Source organism: Callionymus lyra, chromosome 7 (assembly GCF_982586985.1).
Source record: "Callionymus lyra chromosome 7, fCalLyr1.hap1.1, whole genome shotgun sequence".
NCBI classification, from domain to species: domain Eukaryota; kingdom Metazoa; phylum Chordata; class Actinopteri; order Syngnathiformes; family Callionymidae; genus Callionymus; species Callionymus lyra.
In genome coordinates, this window is record NC_141824.1 from 11,244,015 (window position 1) to 11,263,141 (window position 19,127).

Consider the following 19,127-nt stretch of genomic DNA (forward strand, 5'->3'; position numbering starts at 1 on the left):
CGTTCGACTGAAACTAACCGTGATTATACGAGTGTTGACTCAGCTGCTGCTTCTATAGCAGTCTTTTGTGTGTTCCTGTCCAACACAATGTTCCCTGAGGAACCACACATGTGCTGTAAAATACCATCGTTCAGTCAATAGACCGGTGTTTGAGAATTGATAACGTTTTTAATTAAGTTTAAAGAGCTAAAAAGATATAATCGCAGCTTTGCTTCCCCCTTCTGGTTTGTTGATGCAACTGCATGTTTCCGCCGCAGATCATTGATACGTTTGTATAAATATCTTCATATATAAAGACAATATTGTCTCACTTTTTTATTAGCATTTGAATATAAATACGTCGGGGGAATAAAAGTAATTTTAATATATTCTAAAGTTCAAACGTGTTATCGTTTAAATGATGTATAACGGGTTCGTTTTTTTTTTTAAAAACAACATTTTTTGTTATATATATATATATATATATATATATATAAATATAATATTTTAATTTAATTAAAGATGTGTATTTCAATGTTTGAATCGCCTCTATAACTTAAAACTTCTCCTCTTCTCTCGTTTTATTGTATTCATCTCCATTTTAATTAATTTATATTTCTTTAATTTATGCTCAACTGTCTAATGACATGACAAAAAAATCTTTTTTGTGTTACAACGCTAGCAATACATGTAAATGTCAATTAAAATACATTTAAATAATCGAAATAAAAGCAATTAAATGTTGCTGGAGTCACTGTGGAACTCCTGTTGTGTTATCAGTTTTATCTTGACCTTTAAAGTATATACTTTATTGAATATTGTTTTGATTGTTTAAGCGCTTTGTGACCCTGGTCTGGAAAAGTGCTATACAAATAAAAATGACTTACTTACTGTATCCTCTCATCCTCAGTCATCACAGGATGTTCACAGGACTTTATTGTTCCTTTAGCTGTGTAGGACGTATCGACTAGTGGCCTAAAGTTTAAATGCAACACAACAATGAATAAAACGCTGTGAATATTTTAAATGTGAATTAAAAACCAAAATGTCCAAACATCTGCTTTAAAAGATGTTTACAATACTACCAATAAATGTAAATGTCAATTTAAATAATCAAAATAAAAGCAATAAAATGTCAATAAATGTATATTTTTAATTACAGCATTAAAAGTATTGACTTGGGTAATACAAGCCAAATAAATGTATTTATTTACAGTTTGTGTGATCGGTAGCTGAACATAAACAAACATTGACAATAAATGTATCTGTACTACTAAAGTCAAATAAAATAAAAGAATACAAATCGTTTTCCTAACATTTATTGTCAATAAACAACATTTTCAAACGTTATTTCCTATGATTTAATATGCGGCGTGTCGAGGGAACAGCCTGAGGGTGGGAGGTGTGAGTCTGATCCCGGCGGTGAGAAGATAGTTTCACACGTTTGTTCTTCTGGAAGCGTGTCTTCTCAGGCGTCCTCGCTCGTGGACGACCATGTGAGATGCGTGGAAACCAGACGTAACCAACACGAGATGCGTGGTGTGTGTGTTGCAGGGTCGCGGAGGCAAGAAGCTGCACATCGAGCTGAAGGAGATCATGGAGCGAGACCCTCTGTCCCAGCTGTGCGAGAACGAGAAGGACCTGATCTGGACACTACGACACGACTGCTGGGAGAAGTTCCCGCAGTCGCTGCCCAAACTGCTGCTGTCCGTCAAGTGGAGCAAACATGAGGACATGGCGCAGGTGCGAGCGTCGCCAGCGGCAACCAAACAAATACTTTTTTAATGAAGGCGTTTTATTGGTAGAAGCATAAAGTAAAGTCACAGCATTTAAGATGCTATGAACAATAAATGATCGTATAACTTAAGGTCAGATCTTTGTAACGTCAATAATAAAATAACGTAAATTGAGTTAAAATTTAAGTTGAAAATTGTTTGATTTCAGTTAAATTGTTTGATTATAGTTGAAAATTGTTTGATTATAGTTGAAAATTGTTTGTTTATAGTTGAAAATTGTTTGATTATAGTTGAAAATTGTTTGGTTTTAGTGGGAAATTGTTTGATTATAGTTGAAAATTGTTTGATTATAGTTGAAAATTGTTTGATTATAGTTTAAAATGTTTGATTATAGTTTAAATTGTTTGATTATAGTTGAAAATTGTTTGATTATAGTTGAAAATTGTTTGATTACAGTTGAAAATTGTTTGATTATAGTTTAAAATGCTTGATTATAGTTGAAAATTGTTTGATTATAGTTTAAAATGTTTGATTATAGTTTAAATTGTTTGATTATAGTTGAAAATTGTTTGATTATAGTTGAAAATTGTTTGATTACAGTTGAAAATTGTTTGATTATAGTTTAAAATGCTTGATTATAGTTGAAAATTGTTTGATTATAGTTTAAAATGTTTGATTATAGTTTAAATTGTTTGATTATAGTTGAAAATTGTTTGATTACAGTTGAAAATTGTTTGATTACAGTTGATAATTGTTTGATTTCAGTTGAAAATTGTTTGGTTTTAGTTGAAAATGTTTGATTATAGTTTAAATTGTTTGATTATAGTTGAAAATTGTTTGATTACAGTTGAAAATTGTTTGATTACGGTTGATAATTGTTTGGTTTTAGTTGAAAATTGTTTGGTTTTAGTTGAAAATGTTTGATTATAGTTTAAATTGTTTGATTATAGTTGAAAATTGTTTGATTACAGTTGAAAATTGTTTGATTACGGTTGATAATTGTTTGATTTCAGTTGAAAATTGTTTGGTTTTAGTTGAAAATTGTTTGGTTATAGTTGAAAATTGTTTGATTTGGTTGAAAATTGTTTGATTATAGTTGAAAATTGTTTGATTATAGTTGAAAATTGTTTGATAACAGTTGAAAATTGTTTGATTATAGTTGAAAATTGTTTGATTATAGTTTAAAATGTTTGATTATAGTTTAAAATTGTTTGGTTATAGTTGAAAATTGTTTGATTATAGTTTAATTTTTTTTTGATTATAGTTGAAAATTGTTTGATTATAGTTTAAATTGTTTGATTATAGTTGAAAATTGTTTGATTATAGTTGAAAATTGTTTGATTACAGTTGATAATTGTTTGATTTGGTTGAAAATTGTTTGATTTGGTTGAAAATTGTTTGATTATAGTTGAAAATTGTTTGATTACAGTTGATAATTGTTTGATTTCAGTTGAAAATTGTTTGATTTGGTTGAAAATTGTTTGATTATAGTTGGAAATTGTTTGATTATAGTTGAAAATTGTTTGATTATAGTTGAAAATTGTTTGATTATAGTTTAAAATGTTTGATTATAGTTTAAAATTGTTTGGTTATAGTTGAAAATTGTTTGATTATAGTTTAATTTTTTTTTGATTATAGTTGAAAATTGTTTGATTATAGTTTAAAAATGTTCGATTATAGTTGAAAATTGTTTGATTAAAGTTGAAAATTGTTTGATTACAGTGGAAAATTGTTTGATTATAGTTAAAAAATGTTTGATTCGGTTGAAAATTGTTTTATATTATATGATAAGAATTTCATCTTGATAATTATTTGTCATTCATAAACCATTTTCAACTGTAATCAAACCCACAGATGTCAAAAATGTTCTTCACAGCATAATGATGGTTGACTGATGACACGTCTGTTATGACCAAAAGAGGAAACGACTAGTGGCACGCTGCATAAACAACAAATAATACATCCATGCATAAATCTATTATTTGAATTATCTTTAAATATCTTTTGTTATCTACTTAATCCTTCACCTGTTCTCAGGTAACACGATCACTGAGGGACGTTCAAGAGAAGCAAATGAACCTTCTGTGTTCTGTCTTCAGCTGCAGGTCCTGCTTCAGACTTGGCCCAAACTGAGTCCCAGAGACGCTCTGGAACTTCTGGACTTCAACTACCCAGACCAGTACGTGCGGGAGTATGCAGTGAGCTGCCTGGCTTACATGAGGTGAGTCGTCCATTACACTCTAGTTTAACTAGTATGAATGATTAATTTCCTACTTCACTAGTGATGCACAGTCAGCTGAGTCAGCAGAAATGATTGATACTGCAACTGACTCTTGTTTTATGATCTGAAAATTGTTTGATTATAGTTAAAAATTGTTTGATTTGGTTGAAAATTGTTTGATTATAGTTGAAAATTGTTTGATTATAGTTAAAAATTGTTTGATTTTGTTGAAAATTGTTTGATTAAAGTTGAAAATTGTTTGATTATAGTTGAAAATTGTTTGATTATAGTTGAAAATTGTTTGATTTGGTTGAAAATTGTTTGCTTTTGGTTTAAAATTGTTTGATTATTGGTTGAAAATTGTTTGATTATAGTTGTAAATTGTTTGATTATAGTTGAAAATTGTTTGATTTTGGTTTAAAATTGTTTGATTATTGGTTGAAAATTGTTTGATTATTGGTTGAAAATGATTTGATTATAGTTGAAAATTGTTTGATTTTGGTTTAAAATTGTTTGATTATAGTTGAAAATGGTTTGATTATAGTTGAAAATGGTTTGATTATAGTTGAAAATGGTTTGATTATAGTTGAAAATGGTTTGATTATAGTTGAAAATGGTTTGATTATAGTTGAAAATTGTTTGATTATAGTTGAAAACGGTTTGATTATAGTTGAAAATGGTTTGATTATAGTTGAAAATGGTTTGATTATAGTTGAAAATTGTTTGATTATAGTTGAAAATGGTTTGATTATAGTTGAAAATGGTTTGATTATAGTTGAAAACGGTTTGATTATAGTTGATAATTGTTTGATTACAGTTGAAAATTGTTTGATTATAGTTGAAAATTGTTTGATTATAATTGAAAATTGTTTGATTTTAGTTGAAAATTGTTTGATTATAGTTGAAAATTGTTTGATTTGATTTTAGTTGAAAATTGTTTAATTATAATTGAAAATTGTTCAATTCAGTTGAATATTGTTTGATTGTAGTTGAAAACTGTACCTCATGTGTGTGTAACCTCCTGCAGTAACGAGGAGTTGTCGCAGTACCTGCTGCAGCTGGTGCAGGTGTTGCGTTACGAGCCGTACTACGACTGCGCTCTCACTCACTTCCTGCTGGAACGAGCTCAGGCCAGTCGTAAGATCGGACACTTCCTCTTCTGGCACCTGCGGTGAGTCCTGAGCTCCAGCGCGAGTCAAACGTCCTTCAGTTCCTCCACTGACCTTCATCTCCACAGGTCAGAGATCCACATGCCGGCGGTCTCGGTCCAGTTCGCTCTGATCCTGGAGGCGTACTGTCGGAGCAGCATCCCTCATATTGAGGTTCTGAAGAAACAGGTAAACAAAAGAAGACTAATCTATTTTCTTAACTCTAGTCGTAAAATACAGTGAATCTTTATCAAAATATTTTATTTAACTCAAATATTTATTTTTTTTTAAATCACCCTTTCAATATACAAATATAGAATAGAATAATATAATTAAATTATTAAATAAATAGTATAGTACAGTATATGTATTTTTCAAAGCATGAAATTATTTTCTTTAAACATATAATTGAATAATTTGTATATTATAAGTAATTTGTTTTTTTTAATTATTGAGTAAAAAAAAAGAATAATTCAATAAATTAAATGTTGTTTTTTTCGTCATTTTTAAATTCAAAATAAGAATGTTGGCATAATAGTGTCACCTTTGTATATGTATATGTCTATATATAAAAGGTGACACTTTTTATATAAATATATATATTTTTTAAAGTGTCTACTTTTATATTGTTTTTTTTAAGCGTTTTTTAAAAAAATACTTTTTTATCGAAGTACATAATTAAAATTCAATAACTCAAAAAATAAAATTAATAAAAATGAACGTTTTAACAAATATAAAATACATCTATTCAATAATCACATGGAACTATGTACTTGTATATAGTAAAACACATCCTCGGAAGTATCTCCTCAAACAATTGAAGTTTATTCTTCAAAAACATGACAAGACTTCAACATCTCTTCTTTCTTCACCCTGTCAGAACCGCGAGCATCCCTCCTCTGACCTCTGACCTTTGCCCTCTACCCTCTCGGGGTCTCTGCTCTTGACACTTCCTAGTACTTCCTCATCATCCCTGTCACTCTTCAGGCCACTTCCTGTTTTCAAACCCGCTCGCTCCGACACACTCGTGCTGACGTTGTGCGTTTGTGGATGAATCACAGTCTGAGTTTGTCAAAGATTCACAAGCGTCTCAAGATCTGTTGTACGGAAGTGTTTAGACATTTGTTTATGTTAGTAATTAAAACCTTTTTTATGTATATTTTCAAAGTAAATTGTTTTTTACAAAGAGGGTCTAATTTTAATCATTCAAAAGTATATTCTCTATCCAAATTGTTTAGTTAATAATAACTAAAAATGTTTTACCTTTCATTTTACCAAACATTTAATATAAATATTCTTTACAAAACAAATGTAATAATATTTAAAGAATTGTTGATTATTGTTTGATTATAGTTGAAATTTGTTCGGTTATAGTTGAAAATAGTTTGATTACTGCTGTCTGATTGCTATGAACCACTCTGTCCACCAGGTGGAGGCACTGAGCAAGCTGAAGTCGGTCAACGAGCTGATCAAACTGGGGACCCTCAAGAACGCCCGCAGTAAAACCAAGGAGGCCATGTTGACCAAGGAGGCCATGATGACGTGTCTGAGGCAGAGCGGCTACTCCGAGACCCTGTCAGACCTGCACTCGCCCCTGAACCCCAACGTCCTACTGTCCGGCATCAAGTGAGTTCTTCAGAGGACTCCAACCAGCAAACATCAGTTTTTGCCGTTTATTATGTTGATTCTTGAATAAGACATCGTTCTTTTCTAAATAACTTTAGAAAAAGTGATCATGTGATCACATGTTTGTCACACGATTGGCTAAAAGTAGGATCGTGTAGCTTTGATGGTGTTGTATGGGGCTATTATAATACCAACTTTTTTAAATTTAAAAGGCTGTAAATTTAAATATTAATGGTTTAAACAATGTATTTTTTTGGAATAATAATTTCAAACTCTATGTAATTATTGAACTCAATTATACAAATGATAATTCGATGCTTAAAACAAAATTTGAATTGACAAAATAATCAAAATATTCCAATTATTGAACACAATTATTCAAATAATTCAATGCTTACAACAAAATCTCCATTGGAAAAAAAAATCGAAATATTGTAATTATTGAACTCAATTATTAAAACAATTAAAAACTTAAAACAAAATTTCAATTTTGGAAAAAAAAAAGAAAATCAAATATTATAATAATTAAACTTAATTATTAAAATTATAATTCAATGCTGAAAACAACATTTTGATAAAAAAAAAAAGGTTTCAATATTCAAAATGTAAAATTTAACTATTTAAAGTTATGGCACTGATTATAACTCCAGGCATATAAATTAATACTTTTCCTTTCCGGAAATAAAATAAATTATTATTTATAAATTATTTACGTGCAGATTTAGCTTTGAATTTTCTATGCATTATTTCTACCTCTTCTTTTTTTTTTTTAATTGACTGTTTCAAAAATAACCTTAAACCTCAGTGATATTCTGTTTAAATAATGGTATTTAATTGTGTCTCCTTCAGTGTGGAACGATGTCGCTACATGGATTCCAAGATGAAGCCGCTGTGGATCGTTTACAACAACAAGCTGATGGCAGGAGATTCTTTAGGGATCATCTTCAAGAACGGAGACGGTACAAGCTTTTTTTTAGTGGTTTAAAATTCATCGTCACTTGTTTTTATCATTTTATGCGTTTGTTCACATTCGTGATTAACTCTAGTCATGGTTAAGTTCATGCCTGGACACTTTGGTCAGTCGGGAAAATCACTTGATGTGTTTTTTTCTCACAATTAGTCTCAATAAATCGTTATTAAATAATAAAGAAACTCAAGTTAAAGCTCGTAAATTTCAATCAAGTTCATTGTATTCGATGGAACTATTTCCTCTGGACATGTTTCGGGGAAGGATTTGTTGTAACACGACAGTCAAAACGTGCTCAAAATGAGGGACGAATTAAAAACATTGTAAATGACATCATACATGTGAAATGTTTTCATGGTCACGCGTGTCATTATCACAGATCTCAGACAAGATATGTTGACTCTTCAAATCCTGAGGTTGATGGACATGCTTTGGAAAGAAGCGAATCTGGATCTCAGGTGAGTTTGTGTTGATTTTTCACTGTTTTCACAAGTTTACAGGTTTGTTTTCGGAGTAAACTCGACTGGAACGATTGCTTTAACGTGTCAAGAGTCACAGACTAATGTTACACCAGAGAAAACACCTTATTTTTTTCAAAATAAAACACCTTTCAGACAGTAATAATCAATAGAAGAGAATCTTTTTGTGTGCTCCAGTAACAAATCACTCAACCAGAAGTATATTAAAAACGCGTCGACGCGACAGATGTTGAACTAGTTTGAACTAGTTTGTCAAGTTTATAGAGACCAGTGTTGAGTTTTTATTTCAGTTGCATTGACTTTCAGCGACTGTTTGGAAGTAGATTTGTTTCTTTATTAGTTAATCAATATATTTTTTGGATTGAAGAAACTTTGTATTATTATATTTTTTTTTAAATCCTCTCAATAAATAAAATGAATTAAAAAAAAAAAAGCTGCTCAAATAAAGGAAAAGTTTTCTATTAAAATAAAAAAAAACTTAAATGAATCAAAAAATAAAATGTTTCAATCAAAATAAAAGTTGCTTTTATCAAATAGTAGCTTCAATCAACTAATATTTTCAATAACAAAACAGATGCTTCAATAAAGAAAAGTAGTTACAATGAAAAAAATAAAAGATTTCAATTATAAAAATCTGCTTCAACTAAAAAAAGAAATGTTTATAAAATGAAAAGTTACTTCAATAAAGTTGTTTTTAATCCAAAGAAAAATGTTTCAATCAAAATAAAAGTTGTTTTTGTTTTATAAAAAAAAAGGTTCTTTCAATAAACAAATATTTTTAATTTAAAAAAGATACTTCAATCAAAAAAAGATACTTCAATAAAAAACAGTAGATTAAATAAAACATTTAAATGTTTCAATCAAAATAAAAGGTGCCTCAATTAAAATGATATTTTAATCGAAAAAAGTTCCTTAAATAACTACAAAAGTTAAATCTTTGAACTTTGATTTCATTGCCATGAAGGTGGAACAGTGTCTTTGTTATTCAATCCCAAAAAAGTTTTTTTTAATTGAAAAGGTTTTGAAGTAGTTTTTTTTCTCTTAGATTTCACATGAAAGTAAAGTTATTTATTGAATAACAAAGACTCATCCAGCTCCACTCTACTGACCTCTAGCGGCAGAGAAAGCAAGAGTAAAAGTTTCCCTCTGATCCAGGATCGTTCCGTACGGATGTCTGGCGACGGGCGACCGGGCCGGACTGATCGAGGTCGTGTCGTCGGCCGACACCATCGCCAACATCCAGCTGACCAGCAGCAACGTCGCCGCCGCCGCCGCCTTCAACAAGGACGCGCTGCTCAACTGGCTGAAGGAACGGAACACCGGGTAGATAAACGGACTTTATTGACGATCAGAACCTTCAGAACCTTCAGAACCGCTCACACCTGTCGTCCACAGCGACGCTCTGGAACGAGCCATCGAGGAGTTCACGCTGTCGTGCGCCGGCTACTGTGTAGCCACGTACGTGCTCGGCATCGGCGACCGTCACAGCGACAACATCATGGTCCGCAGCACGGGACAGGTGAGTCCGACGCACCTGGACGTCCGTCTCTCGCCCTTCCTGCTCACTCTCTCTTTCTCTCTCTCTCCCTCTCATCGTCGCAGCTCTTCCACATCGATTTCGGACACATCCTGGGAAACTTCAAGTCCAAGTTCGGCATCAAGAGGGAGCGAGTGCCGTTCATCCTCACGCACGACTTCATCCACGTCATCCAACAGGGCAAGACGGGCTACACGGAAAAATTCTGCAGGTTTGTCCAGTTTCCTTTTGATTTTCCAGAACAACAGAGATTAAATTGTCGTTTTATTTGTTTATAAAACTGACCTGATGACGATAAACACACTTTTAAAATCAATTTAACATGTTTTTTATGTTTGATTTGATTTTTAATAAATGTAAACGTTGTATTTATTGTTATTTATTGTATCAACAACTTCATTCCTTGAACTTTAAATCAACACAAACATTTAAAAACTTTTAAAAATGTATAAATAATCAATATGATGTTGCATTAAAAACTAAGATATATTTTAACATATTAGGGATACATTTATAAACTGTTTTTTTATATGTAATGTTTGTGTTTTCAATATTTATTATATCAGCAAGTTTATTTTTTAAAGCTTTAAATCCACATGAAAATGTTCCTTTTTATAACGATTCAATTTAAATTGGCAGTCGAAGTTTATTAACAAGTATTAATGGGGAAATATTGATGGTTATAGTGACTATAACTTGGAAATATTATGTAGTTGGTATGTGTTTGTTTTTATCTAATATATTTAAATGAATATCTATGTAGACATATTGTGTAACTGATGAATAGTTAAAAAGTGGTAGGAAATTATACGTTTTTTATTTATTTTATTTGTTTGGTTTAAAATAAAATATATACATGTATTTATTTATTAGGATGTTGGCCATAAAATGTGTGTTTTTTTTACGCCGAACAAATGATAGTAAAACAACGAGAATCTACGTTTATTGTTGAGACAAAACTCAAATTATTATGATATTGACGTCGGGGAAGGAAGAGAAGGTATTTAGATCCACCGGCAGGGGGCAGCAGCAACTAAGAGACGCGTCGAAGCACTAGTCGGGTCTACGCATGCGCGGCACCGCTCCCACCGCGGTTTTATAGTCATATTATTCATTCAGTTCTGTGTAAAGTTCATAAATAAATGAGTTAAATATGTTGAGAAGTTCAACAAACAAAGACAATAGATGTTGACAAATCATGTCAAACGTATGTATCTATTGATTTACTTAAATAAATGCAGTAAAGTATTTTTAGTATAAATATCTTATTAAATTGTTTCTCTTCACTTAACTATATCATATATATATATATATATATATATATATATCTATATATATAGATATATATATATATATTGTATTATTATAATTATAATTGTAAACTGACAATTAGTGTAAACGTGTTTCACAATAATGTTGAACATGAAAATACTTCTTATTTTCATGCATTTAAAGCATAAATAGAAACAAATATCACTTGTATTTGTCAAATCACTGCATTTTTATCGCAGAAAATAGTGATTTAAACATAGAATCAAGTATTAAAAGTACATGGAACGTTATCTCGTCTATAAATAATCTTTTTTTTTTTTTTTTCTCCATTATTTATCGACAAAAGTTGTCCTTTTTATGAGAAATGGAAGAAGAAAAAAAAAGTTTCCGGTCGAAAAAAAACCCCTGCTTTGATGAAATGTTGTGACACACATTCACATGTCGGAGGCGTGTTCTGCTTTCACACGCAAACTCTGTGTAATGACTGTAAAAAATGTGTCAAACAAACTCATCAGAACATCATGAGATATAGACACCGAATGATAAACATATTTAAGCTCAAATTAAAGGCAAAAATATTATTTTTGAATTCACACCAGCATGAAGTACAAGTTTTGTTTTGTAATTCTCATATAAATTAAATTAAATTCAGTCATAAAAAGTAGCAAAAAAGTAGCTTTTTCTATTTAACAGTTGCTGGTAAAGTACGTAAAATTAACCTTAATATTAATTGTCAGGATGTTTGTAAATGAGAAGATAAACCATATTATTATGACCAGTTAACATCACCACTAACTAAATCAAATTTAATTAATTATTTATATGCCATTACAGCAATAAAATGTCTGATTTTATTTGAAAATAGTGTTTTTTAATTGACTATAAACTGTTAACACCGTGTGCGTCGACAGTTTCCGTCAATACTGCGAAGACGCCTACCTGGTGCTGCGGAAGAACGGGAACCTCTTCATCACGCTGTTCGCGCTCATGCTCACCGCCGGCCTGCCCGAGCTCACATCCGTCAAGGACATCCAGTACTTAAAGGTAAGCGTTGGAAACGGGGGTTCGCCCTGGGGACCCCTCCCTCAGACCTGTATTGTCGAGTACTTGACTCTGGTGTGGCAGAATTTACAGACCGCATGACTCTTGACGAAGTCGTAACTGATTTTGTTTGTTTTCAAACCAAAATATGTCCAAACTTCAGCTTTAAAAGCTGCTGGAGTCACTGTATCCTCTCATCCTCAGTCATCGCCAGGATCACAGTTTATTTGTTATTGTATCAATACTAGGGTAGAGAAAAGCGCTCTACAAATATTACTTACTTATTTACTTATGTGTTTTGGCAAGAATATAGCGATATCACAATACGATATACTGTGATACTGTAGTAACAAGTATATATGTGTAGTATTGTCGAGTACTTGACTCTGGTGTTGCAGAATTTACAGACCACATGACTCTTGACGAAGTCGTAACTGATTTTGTTTGTTTTCAAACCAAAATATGTCCAAACATCAGCTTTAAAAACTGGTGGAATCCACTGTATCCTCTCGTCCTCAGTCAATGCTGAGAGTTGCAGGATTTCATTATTCCTATGGCTGCGGAGGACTTAATGACTGCTGCCATCTAGCGACCAAAAGTTGAATTGCAACACAAAATTGAACAAAATATGTCAATATTTGAATGTTCATTTTAAAATTAAAAAGCGAAAATATTGTATTAAATATTAACACTTTTCAACATTTGGAATATCTGTGTGTGAAGTCAATAATCTCTAAGGTACATATCACGATGACGGGTCATTATACAATATATCGTGATACTGTAGTAACAAGTATATATGTGTAGTATTGTCGAGTACTTGACTCTGGTGTTGCAGAATTTACAGACCACATGACTCTTGACGAAGTCGTAACTGCTTTCATTTGTTTTCAAACCAAAATATGTTCAAACATCAGCTGTAAAAGCTGCCTGGAGTCACTGTATCCTCTCGTCCTAAGTCAACGCTGAGAGTTGCGGGATTTCATTGCTCCTAAGGCTGCGGAGGACATAATGACCGCTGCCATCTAGCGACCAAAAGTTGAATTGCAACACAAAATTGAACAAAATATGTCAATATTTGAATGTTAATTTTAAATTAAAAAGCGAAAATATTGTATTAAATATTATACAAACTACTACATTGAAACGGGCTCGCCCCGGGGACCCCTCCATATGTCCATATGTCTCACGTCTCTCTCTCCCTGGACCAGGACTCCCTGGCTCTCGGCAAGACGGACGACGAGGCGCTGAAGCAGTTCCAGCAGAAGTTCGACGAGGCCCTGCGGGAGAGCTGGACCACCAAAGTCAACTGGATGGCTCACAACTTCGCCAAAGACAACCGCTCGTAGAGGCGGGCACCCTCGGCCACCTGTGGGGGGCGCTGGAGTCCTTCTGTGTCGCCCGCTTGTTTTTGCACAGGAGATGAAGGACCTGACTCTCTCTCCCGGACTTTACTGACTGGAACTTTTGAGCGGATTGGTTGGTTAGATCCCGTTGGATTCCCTAAGACTGCTGCCTTCAAGTGTGCCTCGGTGGGAAGATTGTATTTTCGTGTTGCCATGTAAGATTTTATCGTCAGTACCTGACGACTTCAGAGAGAATCAGTCGCCGCGACAACACTGGACGTCCCTATCTTTAGAATCATCAAGTGTCTTTAAATCCCCGCTCCTCCCCCCCCAAAAAAAAAAAACAGTGTGGCGCCACCTACTGGACCAAAACAAATCCTGCATCTCTCTCTGATCTCCGTGATCTTATTTTTGTACACGTCATCTCGGTCGAGGGTCGACTCCTCCATCTTTTATTCGGTGTGTGTGCAATACGTGTCCGAGTGTGTTTTCGCTCGCCTTCCTAAAGTCTCAGACACTGGATACTGTCGGATGTACAGGCTTTTATTGTTGTGCTGGTTTTCTTTTTCTCTTTTTTTTTTTTTTTTTGGTTTTATAGGAGTTTTATTAAAGTTATTTTTCACCGTCCATTTGCTTTTCTTTGATGTCTTTATATCAGGAGTCAAAGAGTGTAGAATATTGAATTTAACATTTTAGTTGTTGAAATATTGATTTTATTTTTAAGCATTTGATTATCTGAACTTTATTACATGGTTGCTTTTGTTATTTTTATTTTTATTTTTTTATTCAATATAAAAACGTAGTAAACGGTGCCACCAGAATATACCAAGTGAGTTCAGAGCTACTAAAAGGCTATAAATGAAAGAATATTGAATTTTAGAAAATGTTTTATTGGATTTAGAATATCAAACTGAATGCGTTAAAAAAAGAAAAAAAGAATATTGTTCATTTGGAAAATATTAAATATCTAATAAAGTTAATTAAATTATTCTTTAAAAAAAACATTTTGAATTCAATTTCTCAAAAGAAAACAATATTTTTTAATTTGAGAAATTCTAACTTTCAACATTAATATACTTCCGTACCTCAATCCCTTATGACTGCGGACATTATATTCACAGAACTTTAGTAAAATGAAATTAAATACAGTTAATGTTTCACTCATTTTCACTAGTTTACAGGTTAATTATTTGGAGTTAACTTGACTAAAACGAGCGTCAAGAGACTAATCTTTTAGAAAGTTGGAATCAATAGTAATAGTAAGGAACAGTAATGCTCCAATGAAAGTGATGAATCTTCAAATTATTTGTGGATCCAGATGGTAATTGGACCCGAGAACCAAAATGAAATCGCCCGTTCTTTCAAACGTGTCCTAAAATTGTGACTTAAATTATATTATTTTGCTCAATCACATAACCTAGTTGTATAGTGGAAGGTACATAGATGGATGGATCAACTTCATTATATATATATACTGTAGTTTTTCCACATTTACATTTCACTTACACACACTATTATGAATCAGTTTCCAAATAATCATGATTCAAAATTTATAAGACTTTTCAACATTTGAAATATCTGTGTGTGAAGTCAATAAACTCTCAGTAGGATACGAATCCGGATATCCGTATACACGGTCATCATACGACATATCGGGATACTGTAGTAACTAGTATATATTTGTAGTATTGTTGAGTACTTGACTCTGGTGTTGCAGAATTTACAGACCACATGACTCTTGACGAAGTCGTAACTGCTTTCATTTGTTTTCAGACTAAAATATGTCCAAACATCAGCTTTAAAAGCTGCTGGAGTCACTGTATCCTCTCGTCCTCAGTCAACGCTGAGAGTTGCGGGATTTCATTGCTCCTAAGGCTGCGGAGGACTTAATGACTGCCGCCATCTAGCGACCGAAAGTTGAATTGCAACACAAAAATGAACAAAAGATGATTTGAATGTTAATTTTAAATTAAAAAGTGAAAGTATTTTAATAAATATTATACAAACTGCTATAAAAAAAACAAAAATGTATCTATGATGAAAAATGTAATGTAGTTTACAACCTTTTTTTCTCTTCAATGCGATGCTGTTAAATACTGATGGTATTGTGAAGAAAATAAGAAGATATTTGATAGATTTGATATTTTTGTACGCCCTTGCTTTCTCAACAGAGAATCTAGAATCTTCTTTCTCTCCAAACAGGTTGAATCCGGCTGCTCGACCTTGTTTTCCAGCTGCAGCAGCTGCTCTTGTTCGCCTGATTCCTCCGTCACTCGCTCATCATCACTTATTGATTCTCCGTCTGCAGCTCAGAGCTGCAGGTGAATCACAGCTGTTGCGTAATCTTTTAAACAAGACATCCGACATCTTCCGGGCCTGCCTGTCAACAAACAATACGTTTGCATCGATCAACACAAACACACAGAAGGTGTGTTGATTCCATCTCACCTTTGGTGTTTGCTGTCACAGGCCCGACTAATCGAGCACAGATTGATGTCGACAAACAAACGGTTTGTGTGAAGCGTCACAACAAGATGGTGGAAGTGAATTCGTGTTGATTTGATGACCTTTAAAGATGAATGGGTGGAGGAATGGATGGATGGATGGATGGATGGATGGATGGATGGATGGATGGATGGATGGATGGATGGATGGATGGATGGATGGATGGATGGATGGATGGATGGATGGATGGATGGATGGATAAATGAATAAATGAATAAATGGATAGATAGATGAATGGATAGATTTATAGATAGATGAATGGATAGATGGATGGATGGATGGATGGAAGGATGGATACGATGGATAGATGGAAGGATGGATACGATGGATAGATGGATGGATGGATGGATAAATGGATGGATGGATGGAAGGATAGATGGATAGATAGATTAATGGATAAATGGATGGATGGATGGATGGAAGGATGGATACGATGGATAGATGGATGGATAATGGATAGATAGATAGATGGATAGATGGATAAATGGATGGATGGATGGAAGGATAGATGGATAGATAGATTAATGGATAAATGGATAGATAGATGAATGAATAAATGGATGGATGGATGGATGGATGGATGGATGGATGGATGGATGGATGGATGGATGGATGGATGGATGGATGGATGGATGGATGGATGGATGGATGGATGGATGGATGGATGGATGGATGGATGGATGGATGGATGGATAAATGGATAGATAGATGAATGAATAAATGGATGGATGGATGGATGGATGGATGAATGAATAAATGGATAGATGGATGGATGGATAAATGGATATATAAATGGATAGATAGATGAATGGATGGATGGATGGATAAATTGATGGATAAATGGTTAGATAGATGAATGAATAAATGGATGAATGAATAAATGGATGGATGGATGAATAGATGGATGGATAGATAGTGATACTGTAGGAACTAGGATACATGTGTAGTGTTGTTTGTTTGCTACTAACTTTTTACTAACTAAGTAAAAATAATAATGATATTAAACAACTGCAATATCAAAGTAGTAAAGTTGTTTTCAAATACATACGTACATACATATGGTTTTCGTTGTTTGTTTTTTTTAGAACCTAGTTATTCAAACATTTTCCCTTATAAGTTAAGGTAATAAGTAAAAAAGTAATTGTTAAAAGGTATTAAATGTATATATTTATGATTGAATTTGAGATTTTAGGGTAGACAAAAAAATGACTAGTATTTGTTGCAGTTGATTTTTATTAGTGATCACCATTGTCATCTGGCGATACGATACTGTACGTATCACCATACAGGCGCAATAATAATACTGCGATACTGTAGTAACAAGTATATATTTGTAGTATTGTCGAGAACTTGACTCTGATGTTGCAGGATTTACAGACCACATGACTCTTTCATTTGTTTTGAAACCAAAATATGTCCAAACATCAGCTTTAAAAGTCCACTGTATCCTCTCATCCTCAGCCATCGCCAGTTTCTTTTGGGATTCATTGTTCCTTTTGCTGCGGAAGACATAATGAATGCTGCCATCTAGTGTCTGGACGTTTAATTACAACATGATATTCATTGAACATTTGCATGTTAATTATGCATTTTAAAAAAAAGGGATTTTTTTATTTATTTAAAACGAACTTTATTAAATATGAACCATAAAACTAAGATAACAATAACATGTGATTAGAACGAATATTTTTTCAAATTAAAAATACACATATATACACCCAAATAACTCAACCAAACATCAGATTTAAAAGCAGCTGAAATCAACTGTATCCTCTCGTCCTCAGTCAACGCTGAGAGTTGCGGGATTTTGCTGCAGAAGATGTTATGACTGCAAGTTGAATTGCAACACGCAAATGAACAAAAAATGTGAATATTTGAATGTTAATTGTAAATTAAAAAGCGAAAATATTTAATTAAATATAATTATAAATATAAAAACTACTATAAAACAAAAAGAAATCTACGATGAAAAATTAAATGTAAATGTTTTCTTTTTTTTCTTCGATGTCATGCCGGTAAATATTGATGGTACTGTGGAGAAAATAAGGTCATATTTAAGAGTATTGACATTTTTGTATAATCTTCATCAGTTTCATGACGTTTTTTTGGCAATATTTAAATATATTTTGATATTTTCTCACACCTCCAGGATCCACTTCTGTAGACCATTCCGTATTTGTGGTCTACAATCTTGTCCCTCGTGTCCTTTGACATGTTTTGTTTTCAAAATAGTTGTCGTGGCTCAGACATAAGAATATTCACATCAGTAGAATTGTTTTGCTCGTCAACTTAACACTGACTCCAGCGAGGATTTCTGCTCGAGTGACCATTAATGAGTCTCTCTGGTCGCCCCAGCTGCCCACACCATGACTCACGGGGGTCCAGGGAACTCACCCACCTTCACACAGATGCGTGGAGAAACATCGTGTATTCATGAGCGTCATCTTCACGACCAGAGATAGTCGACACGGATCTTCAACGTTCCTCTCGTCTTGTCCACATGTCAGCCACTCCAACGCCTCGTTTTTATTCCTCCCCCTGGTGCCCAGAAATACTCCCTCCGGACGAGGATCTCGGGGCCTCGAGATCGCACATGTTGGGGCGTCGGGCGACAGACGCGCTGTCACATGTTGTCCCGTGTGGACGCCGTAGACAGAAGGCAGGGCGTGGAGACACGCGGGTCCACATGGGAAGGTCTACCCATCGGGCTCGTCGCCCGGCGTCTTAAAAATATGCTGTGAATGCTGTGTCAACATGTGATCTCCGGTTCCAAGCCCCGAGACGTGACTCACGTTGCGTTGATCGTGTCGTGTTCGCAGATGTACTCATTCGTTATCTTCCGGTAAAGTTACGCAAACACCACGCAGCAATTTTTTGGGGGGGAAACCCTGGACAGGTCGAGGGTCAATTTAAAGTCACCAATTCACTTTATTTCAATTTAATGACAGGATAATGTACTTTAAACTATATATCCATGAAGGTTCTTGTTCATCCAGGTCATGGTTATGAAGAGGTTCAAAAGCAACTGGACTGTGAAGAGTTTCTGGGAATATATTTGTACTATTGTCGAGTACTTCACTCTGCCGGAGACGACTGTATCCTCTCGTCCTTAGTCATCACCGTGATCTCATTGTTCTTTAAGCCATGGGGGAATTAATCACTGCTGCCATCTAGTAATTATTACAATAACATGAACAAACTGTGATTATTTGCAATATAATTGTAAATTGAAAAAAAATTGAATAATTTTATTTAAAACACACTTTATAG

The 19,127-nt window shown here is 33.5% G+C and overlaps 1 protein-coding gene across 1 annotated transcript in view; it reads left to right on the forward strand.

Annotated features, from left to right (window-relative positions):
* pik3cb (phosphatidylinositol-4,5-bisphosphate 3-kinase, catalytic subunit beta) overlaps positions 1–13,979 on the forward strand; it is a 67,607-nt gene extending 53,628 nt beyond the window's left edge. Inside the window, exons 13-24 of the mRNA XM_087796391.1 lie at positions 1,534–1,722; positions 3,815–3,936; positions 4,964–5,107; positions 5,174–5,273; positions 6,514–6,710; positions 7,560–7,669; positions 8,057–8,135; positions 9,312–9,479; positions 9,552–9,675; positions 9,759–9,904; positions 11,877–12,009; positions 13,218–13,979. Of these exons, the coding sequence (XP_087652517.1) occupies positions 1,534–1,722; positions 3,815–3,936; positions 4,964–5,107; positions 5,174–5,273; positions 6,514–6,710; positions 7,560–7,669; positions 8,057–8,135; positions 9,312–9,479; positions 9,552–9,675; positions 9,759–9,904; positions 11,877–12,009; positions 13,218–13,355 (1,650 nt within the window). The 3' untranslated portion in view covers positions 13,356–13,979. The remainder of the gene's footprint in view (positions 1–1,533; positions 1,723–3,814; positions 3,937–4,963; positions 5,108–5,173; positions 5,274–6,513; positions 6,711–7,559; positions 7,670–8,056; positions 8,136–9,311; positions 9,480–9,551; positions 9,676–9,758; positions 9,905–11,876; positions 12,010–13,217) is intronic.
* Positions 13,980–19,127: the final 5,148 nt, after the last annotated feature.